Source organism: Gastrolobium bilobum, unplaced genomic scaffold (assembly GCF_033153095.1).
Source record: "Gastrolobium bilobum isolate Gb01-03AN ecotype WA unplaced genomic scaffold, APGP_CSIRO_Gbil_v1 utg17041, whole genome shotgun sequence".
Lineage (NCBI taxonomy): Eukaryota > Viridiplantae > Streptophyta > Magnoliopsida > Fabales > Fabaceae > Gastrolobium > Gastrolobium bilobum.
In genome coordinates, this window is record NW_026896744.1 from 59549 (window position 1) to 83324 (window position 23776).

At 41.9% G+C, this 23776-nt stretch overlaps 3 protein-coding genes across 3 annotated transcripts; 2 read left to right on the forward strand and 1 right to left on the reverse strand.

The window, feature by feature from the left end:
• The first annotated feature begins 604 nt into the window (after nt 1–604).
• On the forward strand, nt 605–2082 carry LOC133301766 (serine/threonine-protein phosphatase 7 long form homolog). Its single transcript, XM_061501460.1, has 4 exons — nt 605–1137; nt 1244–1322; nt 1414–1806; nt 1867–2082. Exons 1-4 carry the CDS (start codon nt 605–607, stop codon nt 2080–2082), a joined length of 1221 nt encoding a protein of 406 aa, XP_061357444.1.
• Nucleotides 2083–4684: 2602 nt separating this feature from the next.
• LOC133301767 (uncharacterized) lies at nt 4685–6185 on the reverse strand. Its single transcript, XM_061501462.1, has 3 exons — nt 6155–6185; nt 5577–6053; nt 4685–5490 (listed from the first exon to the last, which is right to left on the reverse strand). Exons 1-3 carry the CDS (start codon nt 6183–6185, stop codon nt 4685–4687), a joined length of 1314 nt encoding a protein of 437 aa, XP_061357446.1.
• Nucleotides 6186–11521: 5336 nt separating this feature from the next.
• LOC133301768 (uncharacterized) lies at nt 11522–21912 on the forward strand (the record flags this gene model as incomplete). Its single annotated transcript, XM_061501463.1, has 8 exons — nt 11522–11594; nt 12053–12112; nt 13163–13220; nt 13317–13584; nt 13621–14043; nt 18629–18751; nt 18965–19861; nt 21847–21912. Coding segments are annotated over exons 1-8 (1968 nt in total), but the record flags the coding sequence as incomplete, so codon positions are not given.
• Between the last annotated feature and the right edge of the window lie 1864 nt (nt 21913–23776).

A 23776-nucleotide genomic window follows, 5' to 3' on the forward strand; every position in this document is an offset into this window, starting at 1 on the left:
TTTTGGCGGGACTTCATAAATTTTGATTCTAGTTAAATAAATGACGCATATGCTTAATTTTTGTGATAATCAATTATGTCACTGCTTAATTAAATTGTAAATAAAATGAGGCATTACATGTGATTAATTTAAATGTTGTTTTATATTATATAGTTGAGGATAATGGCTGAGTCATCATCTTCATCGGGATCTGCATCGGATGTAGAGCCCACCGATCCCAGCATGTGGAGCATACCTGGGCCGTACAGATGGGAGGTCCTTCGTAAGAGGACGCAAAAAGCTCATATTTCACAGCGAGTGTGGAATACAGAGCATGTAAGGAAAATTAAGACTAGGCGTGGGAAGCCACGAGGGGGGCCACCTACCGGTGCTATTCCACAGGTTGTCGAAGAGTACCTCAGACAGGCGGGATTCATACATGTTGCCAGGATGCAACATATCCAGGTATGTTATTTACGTCGTTTTGTATTTATGTAATTATTCAATAAAATTCGTTAACACGTGATAACTGCGTAATTTATCACAGATCGATACATTTTTAATTAGTGCTCTGGTCGAGAGGTGGAGACCAGAGACACATACCTTTCACATGATCCAAGGTGAGATGACGATCACCTTACAAGATGTGGCAGGCATATTGGGCTTGCCGACTGACGGCACTGTCGTCACCGGATCGACCTCCGAGGATTGGCACGCTGCTTGTGCTGCTGTTTTTGGACATGTTCCAGAGGCCGGTGAGTTCCATCATTTCGGCGACCTTCGCATCTCATTCTTGGATCGACATTATACCCGGTGGACTGATCATGAGGGGAATCACGATGCCGAGATCTACTTCACAAAAGCCCACATTGCCCGGATGTTGGGGACTTGGTTGCTGGCGGACAAGTCTGGAGGTAGCAATTTTGGTTGCCGGTTTGTCCCGTTGCTAGGTGGAGGATTTGAGGACATTGGCCAATTCAGCTGGGGATATGCGGTTTTGACACACTTGTTCAGGAATTTGTGTGAATTGACAGATGCCCGTCGAACTGACATGGGTGGTTGCCATATTCTCCTTCAAATTTGGGCATGGATACGATTCCCACCCATTGCTCCACCCATTCCTCCTAATCCAGAGCCGGGCACACATTATGGATGCCGGTATGATTTATTTACTTCATTTGATTTCGATAATGTATGGTTTATAATGTATATACTAACTGTATACTTCTTGATTATGATTGATAATGAATGTTTCTGATGACAGGTTTAATACTGTAGAAAAGTTTAAACCTCATGAGGTCACCCATTATCGGGCAACATTGGACACACTGTGTAGAGATGAGGTTAGGTGTTGGATACTTACGATGTTGTTATTTCTCTATGGGTTTATTTTTTTTTTGTAACTCTATATATTGTTTAACATTTTGTTTGTAGGTGGTGTGGCAGCCATATATCAAATATGAGTGGCTTGACGTGACTCTAGAGCAGCAGTACCTGTGGCTTGCTGCCACACCTATTATCTACTTCCACACAGTAGAGGCATGTCAACCAGATAGGTGCATGCGACAGTTCGGTCTTGATCAGCCCATCCCGGATAAATCTGGAAAGTTGAGAGGGGTACATGATCATACTCTACGGGGGAAGGTTGAAGAGAACTGGAGACGTAAGCTAAGGGCTCACATTGATCGATGGAATACCAGGGTTCAGCATATTGTACTGCCACCTCCATTATATGGTTTGATGTCACCTAATCATGCGTACATGGAGTGGTACAGAGAGAGGGGAAAGCGCTACATATCTCGGAGGGCAGCAAAGATAGGCCGCATGGTGAGTTTTGTACATATTTTACATTTGTTTCACATTTCTAACATGTTTCGTAATATACAGATTGACGGTCTTGAAATGCTTTATCATGCAACAACGGCGGAGGAGTTTCCTCGATTTGGCCTAGAGTATATCCACGAGGAGATTGGCCGGATTATTGGCATGTTTCGTGAGAGTTCACGAGTTGATGAGCCTGGACCTGAGGCACCCCCCGTGCAGACACAGCCTGATCCTCAGTTGATCGTGGATGTTCCTCGTAATAGACGGGAGGGACGCTGATTAGGACGTAGACGTGAGAGAGTTGCTGCTAAGCCTGTCCCGATTATGGCATCGAGACCAGTGGTCGAGACTCAGGGATGGTTCAGACCTCCAGTCATTGGTCCTACTTACGGGTCACAACCGATTTATCATCACGGATCGCAGTATGCGGCAGGTCCTAGTCAGGCGGCGTCTGAGCACCCTTACATGAGCGGACAAGAGCCAGTTTTCCAGGCTAGTCCGATGGCTATGTCAGGAGCGGATCCGGCATCCTCGCAGCTTGATTTCCAGCCCTATTCACAGGGACTTGATGCCGATTACCCCTTTTGGTCTACAGAGGACACGATTGAGTTGTATCGCTCTGTAGGCCTTGTTACAGAAAGCATGACAGTGGGGAGACTCTAGCCACGGATTCTCACAGTCAGGAACACACCCCTTTTGAGGTGCCAGGCAGTAGTGCAGGACCATCAGATGATTTCATCCGTGCGGCGATGGATGACTTCCACACTCCACCACCACAGGCACAGGCACAGGTGCATCAGGGAGACCAAGTCTGGGACAGACGTATACTGCCAGATAGGGATGCACGACATAGGCCATGGCCACCGTGGTCGTAGTTTCATTGCCATTTGGAGTATTCACTATGTTGTGGACTGTTTCATATTGTTATTATTTTGTTATTTTGTATTAGTTATGACTGTAGCATGTTGTTATTTTGTGGACGCTACATTATTATATTATTTGGACTATTCACTATGCTTTATTGATGCAAAATTATATGGAAAGTAGGTTTTCAGGAAAATGCAGAAGTTTTCTGCTATATTATCATTCTTCAATAATCAAAAAGTCTTCCCTCACATCCTTCTAACCAGCCTTTTAAAGGCAATACAAAAAGTAACTGACAATAAAGGACCATCAATGGTCTTAAAAACTGATACAAAACGGAAATAACCATAAACAAAACATAAAGTCATGCAAACTGAAACGTCTGCAATTATTAAAATCCATAAAAAGCTTTAAAACTGAAACGTCTGCAGTTATAATAATTTATGGTGACTTAAGTGCATCATCCTCTCCCACTAGGAAAAGATTCGCCCTCGAATCTGCAACGTCTTCAGGTGGTAATCCAGGCGGCAACTCTTCTATTACAATATCACTAAATTTCCTAATTAAGATTAGGACTTGGAAATGCAATTCTTTGACATGCTTGGTATATTCATTTGTAGTTTGGATCAATGATCGCATCTGTGATCTGTCATAGGAAAAATTTGTCTGATGTACCAGCAAGTCCCATTGCCTTTGACGATCTCCAATTAAGCTTTTACCAAAAGCTAAATCTTTATCACTTTTACCAAAAGCTAAATCTTTATCTCCATGGAGCATAAGGTTGTTATGCTCGTTGTCCCCAAATTCATAATATTGCTTGCAAACTAAAGACTTCTTGGAAGAAGGATCATTCTGCATGATATCTTTGGGTAGAACTTCATCTTTGTCAGAGATATTAGAATTTCTAATAACTGACTTCCCATCGGAATCACTACAAGAGATTTCTTTCACCTCTAGATTCTCGTCGTCTTGCTCCCAATCATACTTATCATCATAGATAGGGAACTTGTCATAAATTGGAGCATCCATTACAGGATTCTCATCATCTTGCTCTTCATCATATTCATCATAGATTGGGAACTTCTGGTCTTCTGTCAAGTCTATGATGTCAAAGATCTTTTCGACGGTGTGTGACCCGTCGATAAACTCATCTGGATGAGTAGTGCCTTCGAATTCCGGGATCTCAATCTTCACCTCAATATTAGCAAAAAAGGATTGATTTCCAGGTTGACTTCGTCCTCGTCGCTCCTGGTTTCGGTTCCATAATCTCCTTTCCTCCTCATGAGATGATCTTTCAGATTCCCATCCTTCATCTGACTCGTGCAACTGTGCCTCTGCAAGTAGTTGTTCGAGTTCTTGGATTCGTCTGTCCTTTTCCTCAATTTCAGCATCTCTCGCATCAGTATAATAATCACCATCGGTAGGTTGACCGCGTCTGCCGCCACGACCTCTTCGTCCACGACCACGACCACGACCTTCGCGATTTTCCTGCTCAGCCATCTTAAGGCAACCTAAGCTCTGATACCAAATGATGCAAAATTATATGGAAAGTAGGCTTTCAGGAAAATGCATAAGTTTTCTGCTATATTATCATTCTTCAATAATCAAAAAGTCTTCCCTCACATCCTTCTAACCAGCCTTTTAAAGGCAATACAAAAAGTAACTGACAATAAAGGACCATCAATGGTCTTAAAAACTGATACAAAACGGAAATAACCATAAACAAAACATAAAGTCATGCAAACTGAAACGTCTGCAATTATTAAGATCCATAAAAAGCTTTAAAACTGAAACGTCTGCAGTTATAATAATTTATGGTGACTTAAGTGCATCATTTATTATTTATGTTTTGTTTGTCGTCCTTTGCGCATTTATGTTACGGTAACTAATTGCATCAGTTAATTAATAATACAAGAATAAAAACATACATAAACGAAAAGTAAAAAGTCCAACATAACGGACATTACAATTCAAGCAATAACATAACCAACAGCAAAATAATGACATAATATGTATCTCAGTCGTTTCTCCCACGACTTGGACATCCCCGACGATTATGGCCGCGTTCCTTGCAAAGTCCACACCTGATACGACTCTGGCTTGTCTCAACTTCATCCATCTCGTTGCAGATGCGAGTTGACTTTGGACGACCTTTTGCACGCAACATAGTAGAATCAGGAATAATCTTTGGACCACTAATTTCAGGTATTGCTTCCTCGTTTCCGATTGGCTCCCACGGAAAAGAATAAGCCTCGACCAAGTTAGTTATCAAGAAGATGTCGTCAACGTAAGTGAACGCACTCTGCCTAACACTTAACGCAGCAGCAACGACGTGACTACACGGATACTTAAAGGCCTTAAACTTTCCACACTGACAGTATCTCTGTGGGAGGTTGACAGAATATGAACGCTCCCAACCTGCGTCAACCTCGAAGACAGTATGTTCAACATTGTATGCACGAACATGGTGGCCTGTTGCATCTACCTGGTTCTTCTTGACCAATTCAACAACATTTTTGGAGTGACGATGAGCTGATTGAAGTTGTGCAACATCATTTGTTCCTCTCTCAACAAAATATGCAATTAATCTACTATATGTATGCTTAACCAATGCTGTTATAGGCATATTTTTGGCCCCCTTCAAAACCTTATTGACAGATTCAGCCAAATTTGTTGTCATATGACCGTACCTCCATCCTTCAATATCGTAGGCTCGCGACCACTTTTCCTTAGGAATCGCATCAATCCACTCAGCAATTTGAGGACTACTTTCACGGAAACTCGAAAGATTCCTTTCAAAATCAACCATGGCTGGAGTATAACCTGCACAAATTGGACATGAACGAATTAAACATAAATTGACAGTCATAATGGAAAGAAATAATTATGCATCGTGTCAATGAGTATACCTAAATTCTTTAACATCCGCTTCAAATCTTCATTCCGAAACTTTTGATTGAAGTTGCTTGCAATATGACGAATACATAAGACGTGATATGCATTTGGCGGCTGCCAATTAGGGTTATTTTCCACAGCAGATATTATGCTTCGATGCCAATCGGATATCAAACATATGTTTGAGATGGTAGTAACATGAGCACGAATATTAACGAGAAAATAATCCCATGCTTCCAAAGTTCCGCCTTCTACGATGGCAAAAGCGATCGGTAAACATTCATTATTACCATCTTGGGTTGTGACCACCAACAATTTCCCTTTGTACTTCCCATATAAATGTGTTCCATCAATTTGTATGACGGGTTTGGCAAATTTGAACACCTCACAACACTGTCTAAACGTCCAAAAAATGCGATGAAAAACCTTTTTTCCAAAAACTAAGCTCTGCTCGGCATAAAGATCATTTGTTTGTATATGATAAAATGAACCTGGAGAAAAGCGAAGCATGTATTCGCACCACCTTGGCAAAAAAGCATACGATTCCTCCCAATCACCATACATAATTGCCATCGCTTTCTGCTTCGCATACCATGCCTTTCTGTAGGAAACTTTAAAGCCATATTTAGCAGTTATCCTTTCTTGCACCAAAGAGATTGACACAGATGGTTCTGACTTTATCATCCCTGCATTGAAGAGGATATCAGTGCCTCGATAACATCGAACGAATTTAATTACACGGCAGTACGTAAACATTGACATGTCATTACAGTAAATAAATACGTACCTATGACGAGATCTGCAATAACGTCCTCATCGATCTGTCTATGACCCTGGGAAATGTGCTCATTCACACATTCGTGTTTTCCACCCCATCTTGTAATCTTCCAATTTTCACGAAACACCGGTTGATCGCCCTTACGCGCCACGGACAACCTTGATCATACACACAACATTTCATGGACAACTTTGCAGGCGTGCTCTCAATTGCAATGGCTTCTTGATGCTCCCTAATGAGGTTGTGCTTAAGTGCCATTTGGACATCTTTTTTTATCGCAAATTCTTGATTGACAAATAACATGTAACCCAGTTGCCACAGACCTTGTATTGAAGCCGATCCAGAGACCGAACCATCAGTACATGATTTTTGTTCGCTCCGATAACTCCAATCAATGTAGGAATAATGCGGAATTCCTTCCCAAAAAGGAATAACATCTGTGTCACCTGTAATTGCGGATTACAATTTTTTAATACAAACTTACTAATTCAGGTATTAAAGCAGTTATCTATTCAGCTATATACAAATGGAATCAATTACCTTCATGGTGAATACCGAACGAGGCAGACACAACGTCATTCAACTGCGGCATTTGCGCGACGACTGGTTGATGGAATATTGGAATTTGAGACGCACCCATCTCACGGGATTCATCTCCTTCTGAAGCACTAGCATCCTCCGCCAGAAGACGTTCTTCCATTGCCATATTTTCATCGTCGTCATCGTCATCTTCGTCGTGCATTTCCCAAGTTGGATCATTTTCATCTCCCTCAGAAAAGTTACCAACTGGAGACGCATGAGCGACATGACAAGCTGGAAGACGGGGAGAATTTAAATAAACTGACCTCACCGGTAAGGGAGCATTCTCGGTTGCGGCGATGTCGACATACAACTCTAGAAAATCTGTCCTTGACTGGTTGCAAAATTCTTCCATTGTCATCACCAAGTCTTCATCGTCAAGCACTTTCAAACTAATGTATTTATCACCTTGCCACACTCTTGTCGTGATCTCAGTGATACATTGGTTGTCTGGAAGACTTAACTTCTGTCGAATTCTCTGATGCAGTTCGCCAATGGTTGTGTTGCGTTGGATACGTGTCGGCCTTTTTTCACCTTTGAAGATGACACCTTGTCAACCTTGTACCTTCCTACCATTGTAATATAACACAACACGAACAAAATCAGGATTTGAGCTCATTTTTAAATAGAATAAGAAATAAAATTCAAATATTAAATTTAAGATAAAGGAATGTTGGTGGATAAGAAAGATATGAAGAGTGAGAGAAGAGGTGTGAATTGAATGGAGGGGGTGGGGGAATATATAGAGCACATATGTGACGCCACTTTTGGGCATCACATGTGACGCCACTTTTGGGCATCACATGTGACGCCCCAATGGGGCGTCATCTCCAGGGGAGATATGCCCCATTGGGGCGTCACATGTGACGCCCAAAAGTGGCGTCACATTGTGCAGCAAATGTGTAATTTTTACAAAACAGCATTAAATGCGTAATTATTTAATTTAAATCCATTATTTTAATTTTTTTTGCCCCTTATAATGCTCTCAAGATGATACATAAAATTGGGTAAAAAAATATATGAAAAAAGAAGTTTTTAATTCTCACCCTAATACTTTAAATCAAATGAACATACGCCCTTATTTATAATGAAATGAGGTCATTGGATTTCACAATTAGATTGCAAATTGTGCACCGCAATTGCAACCAATAATTATTGTAAGCGGTCGTAGTATCCTTCATCGTAAGGGAAGCAAAAATTATGCACTTCCTAAATTATGTGGTATTTAATTAGTGGTAATTTGGTTGCCAACTTGTTGCAAAAGTTGCAGCCAACATGCAATTTACTTTGCTGACCTACGTAGCACAGACACGCTGATTTTCTAAAAATTTGCGTGTCGGACACGGACACGTTCCGACACGCTCGGACACGTGTCCGACACGCGGTCAATATTTTGGGACACGCGGTCAACTCTCTGACACGTTCCGACACGTTTTTCCGACACGCAGTCAACTTTTTCGGACACGCGGTTAAAGCTTGGACACGTTTTTTTTTTTTTAAATCTTAAATTTTATTTTGTTAACTAAATATAAAAGAAATAATTTATAAATTAATTTTTTTCTGTTATGAAATTTGATCTGGAAAATTAACAAAGTACGAAAAATTATTTATATTTATATTTATGTTTATAAATTTAAATATTTGATTGGTTATATGACTTATTATGGACTCTTATATGTATCAAATATAAATTATATTATATATATTAAATTTTTTATTTAATATCAAAACGTGTCCCAACGTGTCCAAATATGACATTTTTTAGAATTAACGTGTCGGTGTGTCGTGTCGTGTCATGTCGTGTCGTGTCCCGTGTCCGTGTCCGTGCATCATAGTTGCTGACACAACAATTCTCCCCCTCCAACAGATATTGGAATAAAGCAACAAACTCAATTCCACGTAGGGGATGAATTTTCTTATGTTGTAGTTGACAGGACCATTTTCCAGTAGATACAGACGTCCGGGGGTCCCATCATTTATGATTAAAAAAAATAAAAAATAAAAAACTCAAATATCAATCTCTCCCTACAGGAATTACTGTTCACATTCCTGCCGATGGAGAATAACATTTCCGTTCCACCTATCTGATTCAATCTTTTCCAAGAAATTATGATAAAAAATTATGTCTTGCAGACAACAACTAAGTTTGAGCAATGCTGAAACTTGATTATCCTGATAGCTTTTGTCATCTTGTCAGTATCCTGATAGGTTTTGTCATCTTGTCCGTTCTTGATACATTTTTTTAGTCAAATGTAAAGCACCCTGGCTATCTCAATAAGCAACAGATGGATTTTGTTTCAAGCTTAAATTTGTGAAAACCTCTATGTCAGGTGACTTCTTTCATTGCCTCCGTCCTTTACATATATTTTGCCTCAATAGTTAAAAGGGAAATTGTTGGTGATAAATTTGCTTTCCACTAACGACACATTATGAGATAGTGAAAATATAACCTGTCAACGATCTTCTCTTGTCCAAATTTCTTGCATAATCTGAGTCCATAAAACCAATATCAGTTTCAAAAGTGTTAATGTTGATATGTTCAAAAACCAGACCAACATTTAAAGTACCCCACAAATATCGTAGAACCCAATTTACTGCCAATCAGTGTTCTTTTCCCGGATTCACCATATATTTGTTGACAACACTAACAACATGTGAAATTTTGGGGCGAGTACATATCATGACATACGTAAGACTGCTAACAACACTAGCATAAAGAATATGAGACATGTGTTCCTTTCCTCATTCAATCTGTGGTGACAACTTTATTTATAAGAGAAAATGCATAGCATGTGGTGTACAAATTGGATTGGAATTTTCTATCTTAAATTGCTCAAGCACTTTCTCAATATAATTCTTTTAAGATAAACAAAGTTTGCCTGCTTAACAGTCTCTGAATTTTCATGCCCAAAATTTTTCAAGCTGTACTGAAATCTTTCATTTTAAACTTTGAGTTGAGTTGATATTTCAACTTACAAATCTCTGACATATTTTAACACCTATCAACGTATAATAACCACTAGAGAGGTTGTAAAAATACACACAATTGTCATAATTACTTCTAGAAAAATCATGATCAATAATAAAAGAGTCAAACTATTTATACCACCGCATTGAGATTGCTTCAATCCATATAGAGATTTATTCAATAAGCAAACGAGATCTTCTTTTCTCTATTCAACAAGACCTTTAGGTTTATGCAAGTAAATATGTTATTCAAGCTCACCATGAAGAAATATAGTTTCAACATCGAGTTGTTCAAGCTTCAAATTATACAAGGCAACTAAAGCAAGTAAAACATGAATTGAAGTATGTTGTACCATCGATGAGAATATTTCGTTGAAATCAGTGGCGGAGTCAGGATTATTAATTGGGGGGGGTCGGGGGCGAAAATAATTTTTTTTGTTACCTATTCAACCACTCTCTCTCTCTCTCTCTCTCTCTCTCTCTTCTTATTTTGTATCCCCTTTTTTCTCTGTGTTTGAATTGGTTGAGTAACAATGACGGACACCACTGACGATATATATAGCAGAGAAAATCTCCTTCCAAAACTATGATGATAATTGAAGATTACTTGGGAATCTTCTCAACGACGTTTTGCAATAAGAAGTTGAGAATGGAGGGGGTGGACGAGTCCTTGGCTTCACCCCTGGTCTCCTTAACTGACCAGCTCGCTTTCAAAGATTAAGTTAAAAACATTTACTTCAAAACTTTTGAGGCACCCACACTAGCCTCTTGGTTCCCCCTCTGGTTGAAATCTACTCATTCGCTTAGCCTTTTGCATAGAATTGGGTACACAAAAAAACTCTGGGAAAAGATTTTTTTAATTCTTGTACCGTTGGGATCTATAAGCCCACTATGTTTCCTTTAGGGATGGAGTCACGGTATGGGCTATATCTCTAGCAAAGGTAAAGACCAAGCTAGGAGGTACTGTTTCAAGTATGATGCAAAATAGATGATAATGAGGGTTAGGGGGTGAATAACAGTGACTCAATGTAAATAGGAAGAATAACGATACATAAGATGCCTCTCCTGTGTGTGGAGAGGGGTATTTATAGGGGAGGTGATGCTGATTCTGTGTGGGTTGGTGAGGAGGGAGTCAACTCTCCTTGGGATTAGCTAAGGGTGGCTGACACTACTACGATAGTAGTGATGCATCCCATGTGCCTGGCGATTTCAGCGTATGACGATGGGGTAGTTACCACTTATAGTATCTAGGGTGGTTTTCCAGGGAGTTGGAATCCCAAGATGAGGCATTTCGGTGTTTCACCTGGGGGGTGCAGTCGCCTTGGGGGTAGAGAAGCTGATGGGTTGGTAGGGTTGACGTGGATATGGGTGGACGGTTTGGGCTTAGGCTATTGGGCCACTATGGCGTTGGGCCATCCGGAACAGGAGCCCCCCCAGCTTGGTAGCAAGCGTAGGCTGGTGCCAAGATACATTGTCTTGGGCGTCCTGGGGAAAAGGACTGTTTGACCTGTCACCAATAAGTACTCTTGGGTATTTGACGAAGCATTAGTAGCTTTGGCGACTTGGGTGAGACCTTAGGACCCTTGGCGACTTGAGGGAGGTTCCTTGTCTGGCGATTTGATTGACTGGCGGGACATGCAGTTCATGGGACGCTCTCTAGATTGGCCACGTGTCTTCGGTAGGAAATGTGGCTTTTCAGTTTTCAAGGGTTTGTAATGATGGGTGACCCATCATTGCTATTAACTACAGGCACCCTAACGTCGCAAAGCGCGGCGCATTAATGCGACGTGAGGGATATATTGTCCCCCTGTAATTACCATAGGGTCCTTTATCTGGGCCAGTTATTAACTGACGGTTACACCAATCTCACGGTCTCCGTTGTGAGACGCTACATGCGTATGTCACACCTGAGGGATGTCTTGTCTTCTTGTAATTACCATAGGGTCTGATAACTCATATTTTATTGCACTTATTTGTTACTCTTGATTAGTATTTTTAGGATTTATTTGAATAAAATAATGATTTTTGAGTTAATTTAGATTTTTAGTTTTTGATTGGGTTTAATTTATTTTCGTCAGAATTTTTCAGCTTTACGTTACTTCTGTATTTTGGCCATATCTCGGTCCACAATTGTCGGATTGACTCCTTTCTTATTGGGTTTTTCAGATAACACAGAGGGATACAATTATTATGCAGAGCTTGAAGCCCAATTCGGACTGGAAGCTGGTCTATTTCTGACGCAAAGTTGGACGCGTTTTGCTGAAGTTTTATTTTATTGTTGGACTTGTAATTTAAATTAAAACCCAATTACTTAAGTGGCCCAAAGCCAAGTTTTATTTTATTTTATTTCGTATTATAGACAGATGGGCCGATCAGAATTGAGCTCTAACCTGATTTGGGTAGGGATATATGTCGGCAGAGTAGGAAACTATTATTCATTCTGTAATTTTCAAATTTGAGGATCAAAGCATTTTCTCTGAAGCGTTTTTCGCGTTCTTCATCTTGTTCTTCTTCTTTTTATTTTATTTTAATTTTTAATCATGGTTATCCTAACCATGCTAGGCTAAAACCCCTTTAATCAACCTAAGGGGAAGGGATTACATGGATCTATCTAAAGGATTTGCGATCATTCTCTAACCAGATTCGTTTCTTTACCCTAACTCAGATCGATATCGTGCGATTATGGATATTCGATCTGAAGTTCGCGATTGCGATTATGGAAAAAGAATGATCATCAGATTTGATGATCAGATTATTTTCAATTGGAAATAAGAATTCTGATTCAATTGAGATTAATCACGAATTTGGTAATTTTTATCCAAGGAAGGACAACCTAGGAACCCTAACCTTAGGTTGGTTAATTTTTAATTACGAATTTTTAATCCCAATTTTTTTATTCTGTCTTTTAATTATTCAACCAAAATCCAAAACCCCCCCTTTTTATTTTCTGTTTTCATAATCAATTTTTACCCAAACAATTTCCTTGAGAGACAACTTAGGGTTTCCACTTTACTGCAAATTTTTTGAACCCTAATAAAAAATAATTTTTAATTTCTGCGAGTTCAACAGCTCGTGCTAGGGTCCTTCATCTGAACCACTTGTTGTCTGACGGTTGGTCTCATCACATGGTCACCCTTGTGAGACGCTACATATGTACGCTACCTTTTACTCCCCCCTTCTCTATTTAAAAGGGGTTTTCCCTCTATGCAATCTTCTTCATCATTCTCTGGTTCTTCACATTCTTAGTTGCTCTTTTTTGGCTTTTCTTCTTCTGAGTGAGTGCTTGTGCTGGTCTTCTCTCTTTCCATTCTTTCTACGGTCTTCGCTGCCGCAGGTATAGTGTTACTAGTTTGTGACTTCTCTTATTTCTTTACTTTCCTTTGGTTTTTTGGTTCTGTTCTTCCTTTTCTCATGATGGTTGAGTTAAAAGATTTGACTGGAGAGTCTTGCCTGAGTTGGAGGTAGTTGTTAAGGAGGAAGAGTTTGACGAAGCTTTCGAGACGTTTGATGGTTGTGTAGTTGGGGAAGTCATGCGGGCGTTCCTCGCTGGCCGTGTTGGGGAAAGCAATAGCGTTCCCCTTCGTCGTTCTTTCATTCCTGGGGTTGAGTCACTTCCTCATGGTAGGATACTTGAGCTCCTGGGTGCCAGTGAAGAGGAAATCCAAAGACTTATGCCAAAAAGGGCTTTGGGAACTGTGGTTCCATATTCTGGTGAGGCTTCTGGTTCTGGTTAGTGTAATGGGCGTGAGGCCGTTCCTGGTAGGGGAGTTTGTAGACCCGGTAGGCGTCAGTCTGGTGGGTCTCGGTGTGGTGTTGGGCCTCGTCCTCCACGGAGGAGGCATTCTGGCTCTTCTGGTCGTTCTTCTCATGATCACAGGACTGGCTCTCGTCGCCGTGCTTCGCGACACTCAGCTTTTGGAGTAGGGAGACTTATTCGCCCCTTATCCTCTATCAATCGTGAACCTCAGAATCGCCCTCTAGAATTGTATTACCAACCTCGTCCTTTACGAATAATCTACCCCATTGTTGAATCTCTTGTCGCTTTATGCACATCTTGTGGCCATGTTCCTCAAATTCCTAAATCCTTTCATAGCCGTAAATATGACAAATCAACTGACAACTGGTTAGGTAGGTACCACCCAAAGGATGCTCGGCTCGTAAGGTATGGCGTGTGGGATGCCATTTGTAAGAACCCGCACCGTTAATTAAGGTATTTAAATAATTAATTATGCAAAAATAAGAAATGATTCCATAATTGACCCTAATAATTATTTATGAGGCTTAATAATCATAATAAGTGATTAAGAATGCTAAAAGTCGCTTTTCGGAAGAAAAGTGCAGATACCGGTTCTGCTAGTCGATATAAATGTGTACAAAAAAAGTATCCTGGAAAATTAATGTAAGTGCATGATAATTACTAGAATAACATGTAGGACTTGTAAAACGAGTTTCAAGTCCAAATAATGAGAACTAGTGCTAGAAACCGGTACTGGCTTTGAAAAGCGCTTACCGGAAAGGTGCTCAGAAAAATATAAGAAAAATATGATAAATCTTAGAAAATTATGTAGTTTGAGAATCCAAAGTTTGGGATTAAAATACTAAGCGTAGAAATTAAAGTTAATATTGTGTGTTTAAGTGTGTTTGGGCTATAAATACTCTCATTATGGGCACAAAACCCTAGGATCAGATTTCTCTACGTGAGTAACTTGGAGGCTGACCAGAAAACACTCTTTCCTTGCCTTCTTCACCATTTCTTGAGCAAGCATTCACCTTTGATGCTTGTTCTTCCATTTAAACACTTGGTGAGGGTGAGGGTTGGCCTTGAGACTACATTAGGGTGGTGTTTCTGAGTTAGAGAACCTGTGTGAGGGAGTTTGAAGAGCTGTGTTTGCTGTTCTTGAGGGGTGTGACCTTTTGTTGGCATTTTGATGCTTCAAGGTGTCTTCTTGTTGAGTAAAAGAGTCATCTTGTGTTCATTTTCGTGCATCCTCTTGTGACAGTAGCTTGAGTCTGATTGTGAGCTCCAAGAGCATCTCCCTTTGCTGTTTTTGAGCTTTGGTATGTATATCAACCTTTAACTTGAGTTTTAAGGCTTAAAAATGGTAGCTTGATGCATGTTAAGGTTAAAAGATGATAACTTGTTGTTGGGTGAGGCTTAACACATCTAGAAATGCATGATTAGGTGTTTAAAATCGGTAAAAAGGGAACCTTTAAGGGATATCTTCACGAAAATGCAGAAACTGCATTCTGTCGTGAGATATCCGGATATTTGTCGAACTGATATCCGGATATTGGATATCCGGATACGTGGTGTGGGATATCCGGATATTGGATATCCGGATATGTGAATCTGTATATCCGGATATTGCATATCCGGATATGGACAGTGAGATATCCGGATATTCTGGGATTTCGCAGAACAGCAGTTGTGCTGTGTGTACAGTAGGCTATTGGGGGTTTGTGGATCCTAGTTTGATGAAGTTGAACTTCTGTATTTAATGGATTAAGCCAGAATCATGGGATTTAGGGCTTGTGGCTTTGTTAGAAGCTTTAAGACTTGAAAACGTAATGAAAAAGGCGTTGTCTTTAATTTGTATGCATGTGGTACATGTTATTGATTTATGTTTGGTCCATATCAGATTGTGATCTGCTGTGATTGGACTTTGAGCTTGTGGCATTGGATAACTAGCTTAGAGGTAAGCTTTCGTGTCCTCGGTTTAGCCATGTTGTGGTTCCACCATGTCCCATGGGGATATGGTATATGCATGCTGTGTTACATGCTTTTGATGTTTTGAAAATGCTGTTGAGCTATTATATGTTAGTGCCTTGTTGATATGCATGGAGGTGTTCCACCTATACGGTAAGCCTGAGTATGTAGAACATACAAGAGGGTGAGGTTGTGGGTGAGGTGCAAGCGGTGTTCCTTGTACTATATGTAGGGAATAGACGTATTCCTACATTTCTCTGGCCAGTAGATAGTAATTACACACATGCCATAGATATCTGTTGCACTACATAGTTTTTGGAACTGAAAATGATATAAATGCTTTTGAACTTATATTGCACATATAAGTGAGCTTGGGGTGGAAGATCCTTGAGGACCCCTTGTCTTACTGAGATTTCTAGTTTAGAGATCTCACCCCACGTTTGGGGAATGCTTATTTCAGGATCAGGTAATGTTGAGACCTCAGGCGGCAGGAGGCCGGAGCTGAGTTAGAGTGCTGTTATTTTATGCTGCCATGATTGGATGCTGGATTTGCATGCTGTTTATATGCGTATAGCTTCAGTTATGATTTTGGAGTTTTATGTTGAGATTGTTGTTTACTATGTCTATTTGGTGAGCATGGGGATTGCCCATGACACATAGTATTTTTATGTCTTGAGTCTTTTGGAGTTGTAATAATGTATCAGGATATTGTCGGGATTACTTGATGTAATGCCGTGATTTAGATACACACTTTATCTATATATTGAGGTATTTCAGTAGATGTCTTAGTGCAATTTACATACAGGCGTTATTTTATGAAATTGATTAAGTCAAGTTGGTAATTGATAATGACGTCATAATTGAAAAGAAAAAGAATATTCCGCATTTTTAATTAAGCACCGCTTAATACGATGTAATGTTAATATTCCGGGTATACACGGGGTGTTACATTTTATGGTATCAAAGCAACGGTTCAAGGGAAAAGCCTGTATGTATTGCAATGATTAGGATGTGTGGTTGTGTCTGTTTTGTGTGTTTGCTCCGTCGAGTATTATTATGATAATGCATATGTGACCACATTGCGTGGGCCTGATCAACTCATAATTTGTGTAACTTGTGCAGAATCATGGTAAGACCCGGGAGAAACCGCGAGACTTCGGAGGATCGGCCCGATCCTGTCCTGGCTGCATTAGCTGAGATGCAGGCGGCCCGACTAGCCGACCAGGAGGCCATGAGAATGGCAAACCAGGCCATGCTGGACGCCGTCAGAGAGGCGAACAGGAAGGCCACGGAGGACGTGTTGGAGGCCAACCGTCTGGCGAACATGACGATGTTTAGAGTCATGTTGGAGGAGATGAGGAATGGCCCTGATGTTGGTCATGCTACCACCTCCACCGCCACCACCACCACCGCCACCACCACCACCACCTCCACCCAGTCTGCAGGATGACTCTCAGAGTCAGATGGGAGATGGCAGTCATCTTACGGGGGCCATGCAGACCGTCCCTGTTTTTGTTGAGGATCGTGATGAGATCGATCGCCGGCTGAATGCTTTCCGTAAGCATAAGCCACCTGCCTTTGATGGATCCTTTGATCCTGTTGCTGCTGCACGTTGGCTTCAGGCGTTGGACAAGATTTTTCAGGTCATGCAGTGCACAGATCCGCAGAAGTTGATGTTCGCTACTTACATGCTGGAGGGCGATGCCCATGAGTGGTGGACAAACCTTTCTCATGTCTACGAGATGCAGGGTCATGTGATGACTTGGCCTATGTTCGAGGATTTCTTCTTGGGTCAGTACTTTCCATATGACGCTCAGGAGAGGCAGCAGGGAGAGTTTGACAGATTGGTTCAGGGCTCGTTGTCTGTGGACGAGTACCTGGCCAAGTTCAACCAGTTGGTGAAGTTTGCACACTTCAGGATGGCGAGGCCTACTCCTACATTTCTGGCTGCTAAGTTCCGCAGGGGACTTAGTGAGGATATTGCTGGTTACCTAGCTGGTTCTGCTTCTAGAGATTTTGGGACACTGGTTCAGCAGTGTCGTGATATTGAAGATTACTACAGCTCGAGTAAGGCCAAGAGGGCCAAGGTTGCTGAGGCGACGAAGGTTGCAGCTGGTAGTTCCACTTCTTGGCGAGACAGGAAGTTTGGGAACAAGGGCAAGGGTAAACCGTTGGCAGCTCGGCAGGCGCCGAGTCAGTTCAAGAGGACTTCTGCTCAGGGGAGTGCAGCGAGACCTCCTGCTCCCAGGTGTTCGGGATGCGGGAAGACTCATTTTGGGCCGTGTTCTACCGGCCAGTTGATTTGCTTTCAGTGTGGCAAGGAGGGCCACTTCTCCAGAGATTGTCCGTCGGCGACGACGAGGGCTACTGCAGTGCAGGCAGTGCCACTTCAGATGGTTCCCCTTCCACCTGCTTCGGCACCGGCAGTGCCACCATCTTCTGGGAGAGTGTATACTTTGGATCGTCAGCAGTCGGATCGAGCTCCGAACCTTGTCAGAGGTACTGTTACGATTGGTTCATCAGCTGTTGATGTGTTGTTTGACTCTGGGGCTACGCATTCTTTTGTTGCTACCCCGATTGCTGTGGGGCTTGAGTTGCCCAGTGATGTGCTTTCTCCACCGATGCGGGTGACTACCGCCACCGGAGAAAGATGTGATGCTACCACTGTTCATCGCGATGTGGCGTTTCAGTGGGATGGCCGTGAGTTCTCGGTAGATCTGATAGGGTTGCCGATGGCCAACTTGGAGGTTATTCTGGGCATGGATTGGCTGTCCAGAAATTGTGTGATGATTGATTGTTGTGCCAAGCGTGTAGTGTTGTCTCCGTGTGATTCCACAGCCAGTTCCTCGCCGTACATTTCGTTGCTGCAGGCTAGGAGAGCCTTGAGAGCAGGGGCATTTGGTTATGTCATGTTGGGAGGTTTGGTGAGTGGTACACAGGAGGACATCACCGGCATTCCTGTGGTGAGGGAGTTCCTTGAGGTGTTTCCTGAGGAGATTCCTGAGTTTCCGCCACAGAGGGAGATAGAGTTCTCCATAGATCTGTTGCCTGGTGTGGGGCCGATCTCTTTAGCTCCATACCGGATGTCGCCACCGGAGTTGGCAGAGCTGAAGAAGCATATTGAGGATCTTTCAGCGAAAGATTTCATTAGACCGAGTGTGTCTCCTTGGGGAGCACCGGTTATCTTTGTGAAGAAGAAGGACGGGACAATGCGATTGTGCACCGACTACAGGCAGCTGAACAAGGTGACAATCAAGAACAAGTATCCTCTTCCTCGGATTGATGATCTGTTGGATCAGCTCAGGGGTGCTTGTGTGTATTCCAAGATTGATCTCCGGTCCGGATACCATCAGATTCGGGTGAAGCCGGAGGATGTCCCGAAGACCGCATTTCGCTCGAGATATGGTCATTTTGAGTACTTGGTGATTCCGTTCGGTCTCACCAATGCACCTGCTGTGTTCATGGATTACATGAACCGGATTTTTCAGCCGTACCTGGATCAGTTTGTGATCGTCTTCATTGACGATATTTTGATTTACTCCAAGACGGAGGAGGAGCATGTGGGGCATTTGAGAACTGTTCTGCAAGTGCTGAAGGAGAAGAAGCTGTATGCAAAGCCTTCCAAATGTGAGTTCTGGCTCAAGTCTGTGAAGTTTCTTGGGCATGTTATTTCTGCTGAGGGAGTTGCAGTGGATCCGAACAAGATTGAGGCCGTGCTGGATTGGGAGAGACCCAAGACAGTTACGGAAGTGAGGAGCTTTCTGGGTTTGGCAGGTTACTATCGGAGGTTCATCAAGGGATTCTCCACCATGGTTTTGCCATTGACTCGCCTTACTCGGAAGGAGACTCCATTTGTGTGGACTCACGAGTGTGAGGTCTGTTTTCAGGAGTTGAAGGAGAGACTGACTACTGCTCCTGTGTTGGTCCTTCCTGATCCTGCGCTTGAGATTGAGCTTTACACCGACGCCTCCGGGAAGGGGCTAGGTTGTGTGTTGATGCAGTTGGGCAAAGTGATTGCCTATGCTTCGAGGCAGTTGAAACCTCATGAGGAGAACTACCCTACTCATGACTTGGAGTTGGCTGCTATTGTGTTTGCTTTCAAGATTTGGAGGCATTATCTTTTTGGCTTGAGGTTTGTGGTTTTCAGTGACCACAAGAGTTTGAAGTACCTGTTCGACCAGAAGGAGTTAAACATGAGGCAGAGGAGATGGATGGAGTTCATAAAGGACTACGACTTCGAGCTAAGGTATCATCCTGGAAAGGCCAATGTGGTAGCTGATGCTTTGAGTCAGAAATCCAGTAGTTCATCCAGTTTGTTACTTGGTAACTTCGATGTGGTTGAGAAGTTCCGCAACTTGGCAGTGACCGCTCCGTGTGAGAGTGTACTTCTCGGATTGGACGCATTGATAACACATATTTTGTTACACTTATTTGTTACTCTTGATTAGTATTTTTAGGATTTATTTGAATAAAATAATGATTGTTAGAGTTAATTTAGGTTTTTAGTTTTTAATTGGGTTTAATTTATTTTCGTCAGAATTTTTCAGCTTTACGTTACTTCTGTATTTTGGCCATATCTCGGTCCATAGTTGTCGGATTGACTCCGTTTTTGTTGGGTTTTTTAGATAATACAGAGAGCTACAATTCTTATGCAGAGCTCTAAGCCCAATTCGAACTAGAAGCTGGTCGATTTCGGACACCAAGTTGGACGCGTTTTGCTGAAGTTTTGTTTGACTATTGGGCTTGTAATTTAAATTAAAACCCAATTACTTAAGTGGCCCAAAGCCAAGTTTTATTGTTTCATTTTATTTTATTCGGTTTTTTTATTTTATGTTTGGCCTGAAGAGATGAAACCCTAGCCGTCCTGCGTGACGGCTATTTAAAGGGGACTCTAGGAAACCTTGGTAGTCAGTTTTTACAACAGAGAAGTTCTCTCTGAGTTTTTATTCAATTGCGTTCTTCATCTTTTTTCTTCTTCTTCTTCTTTTTATTTCAATTATGTTTATCTTAGCCATGCAAGGCTAAGAACCTTTTAATCAACCTAAGGGTAATGGATTCCATGGATTGGTCTTGAGGATCTGCGTTTATTTCAAATCAGTTTTGTTTCCCTTCCCAACTCAGATTGATATCGTGCGATCGTGGATATTCAATCTGAGGTTCGCGATTGCGATTATGGAAAGGGATTAATCATCAGATTTGATGATTAGGTTGATTGACCCTATGACCTTAAATCAAGCGGGCTGATACTTTGCGATTGTATGAGTAGAAGCATCGTCTTTGATCAAATGCTAAGCGATCGCTTAGAGAGGGTTGTCAATTGGAAATAAGGATTCTGATTCGATTGACAAATCAATCACGATTCTGATATCTTCTTATCCGAGGAAAGACGTCCATGGAACCCAAACCTTAGGTTGGTTATTTTTAATTACGAATTTTTATTCCAAATTTATATTCTGCCTCTTTAATTATTGAATCAAAATCTAAAACCCCCCTTTTAATTTTCTGTTCTCATAAGCGATTTTAACCAAAACAATTTCCTTGAGAGACGACTTAGGGTTTTCACTTTACTGCAAATTTTCTGAACCCTAAAGAATTAATTTTTAATTTGCGCGAGTTCGACAGCTCGTGTCACGCATCTGATGTTGTGAACGAGCTGCTTGAAAAGATTAAAGAGGCACAAGTTCAGAGAGAGTGTCTGGATTATGTGAAGAACCAAGACGGTGTGTCTTGGAATGAGGATGGAGTGCTTTTGTTTCAGCAGAGGATTGTAGTTCCTTGAGGCCCGTTGACAGAGGAGATTATGGCAGAAGGCCATAAGGGTCAGTTTTCTATCCATCCTGGTGCTACTAAGATTTATCAAGACTTGAAGAAGAACTTCTGGTGGCCGGGCATGAAGAAAGATGTTGCTATCTTTGTGTCTAAGTGTTTGGTTTGCCAGAAGGTGAAGATTGAGCATCAGAGACCGTCTGGTGAACTTCAACCTCGTGAAGTACCACAGTGGAAGTGGGAAGGTATTTCCATGGACTTCGTGGTGGGATTGCCGAAGACTCAGGCGGGTTGTGACTCTATTTGGGTCATTGTGGACAGACTGACGAAGTCTGCCCACTTTCTTCCCGTGAAGGTGAGCTTCACTACAGAGCAGTTGGCCAAGCTTTATGTCCGCGAGATTGTGAGGCTTCACGGGGTGCCCGAGAATATCATTAGTGATAGGGACCCGAAGTTCACTAATCGGTTCTGGGAGGCGCTGCAGGAGGCTATTGGTACGCAGTTGAGATTGAGTACCACCTATCACCCTCAGACTGATGGACAGACTGAGAGGACCATCCAGACCTTGGAGGACATGTTGCGAGCTTGCACTTTGGAGCAAGGCTCGGCATGGGATATATACCTTCCTTTGGTTGAGTTTTCTGACAACAATAGCTTTCATGCTAGCCTGGGCATGGCGCCCTACGAAGCACTGTATGGTAGGAGGTGTCGGACTCCTACGTGTTGGTCTGAGGTTGGGGATAAGGAGCTTTTTGGCTTGGACTTTGTCCAGGATACCACCTTGCAGATCCAGATGATCTGTGAAAAGTTGAAGCAGGCGCAGAATCGCCAGAAGAGCTACTATGATGTTAAGCATCGTCCACTGGAGTTCAGTGAGGGTGAGCACGTGTTTGTGAGACTTCCACCTGTCACCGGTATAGGTCGGGCACTCAGAGTGAGGAAGCTGAGCCCGCGATAAATTGGGCCATACCAGATTCTTGGTAGAGTAGGACCAGTTGCCTACCGGCTTGCCTTGCCTCCGAACCTGGCTAACATCCACGACGTGTTTCACGTGTCTCAGCTTCGGAAGTACATAACAGATCCGTTGCACGTGGTGCAACCGGATGATGTGGAGGTTCGGGAGAACCTAAAGACTCCCGTCGGACCACTCAGAATTCTCGATCATGGCGAGAAGCAACTGAGGAGCAAGATCATTCCGATGGTCAAGGTGCAGTGGACCGGAAGGACTCCTGAGGAGTGTACTTGGGAGCGTGAGGACGAGCTTCTCCGGCAGTACCCCGAGTTTCGACCAGGTATGTTTCTGATTTTGAGGTCAAAATCCTAAAAAGGTGGGGTGAATGTAAGAACCTGCACCGTTAGTTAAGGTATTTAATTAATTAATTATGCAAAAATAAGAAATGATTCCATAATTGACCCTAATAATTATTTATGAGGCTTAATAATCATAATAAGTGATTAAGAATGCTGAAAGTCGCTTTTCGGAAGAAAAATACAGATAGCGGTTCTGCTAGTCGGTATAAATGTGTACAAAAAAAGTATCCCGGAAAATTAATGTAAGTGCATGATAATTACTAGAATAACATGTAGGACTTGTAAAACGAGTTTCAAGTCCAAATAATGAGAACTGGTGCTAGAAACCGGTACTGGCTTTGAAAAGCGCGTACAGGAAAGGTGCTCAGAAAAATATGATAAATCTTAGAAAATTATGTAGTTTGAGTATCCAAAGTTTGGGATTAAAATACTAAGCGTAGAAATTAAAGTTAATACTGTGTGTTTAAGTGTGTTTGGGCTATAAATACTCCCATTATGGGCACAAAACCCTAGGATCGGATTTCTCTACGTGAGTAACTTGGAGGCTGACCAGAAAACACTCTTTCCTTGCCTTCTTCACCATTTCTTGAGCAAGCATTCACCTTTGATGCTTGTTCTTCCATTTAAACACTTGGTGAGGGTGAGGGTTAGCCTTGGGACTACATTGGGGTGGTGTTTCTGAGTTAGAGAACCTGTGTGACGGAGTTTGAAGAGCTGTGTTTGCTGTTCTTGAGGGGTGTGACCTTTTGTTGGCATTTTGATGCTTCAAGGTGTCTTCTTGTTGAGTAAAAGAGTCATCTTGTGTTCATTTTCGTGCATCCTCTTGTGACAGTAGCTTGAGTCTGATTGTGAGCTCCAAGAGCATCTCCCTTTGCTGTTTTTGAGCTTTGGTATGTATATCAACCTTTAACTTGAGTTTTAAGGCTTAAAAATGGTAGCTTGATGCATGTTAAGGTTAAAAGATGATAACTTGTTGTTGGGTGAGGCTTAACACATCTAGAAATGCATGATTAGGTGTTTAAAATTGGTAAAAAGGGAACCTTTAAGGGATATCTTCACGAAAATGCAGAAACTGCATTCTGTCGTGAGATATCCGGATATTTGTC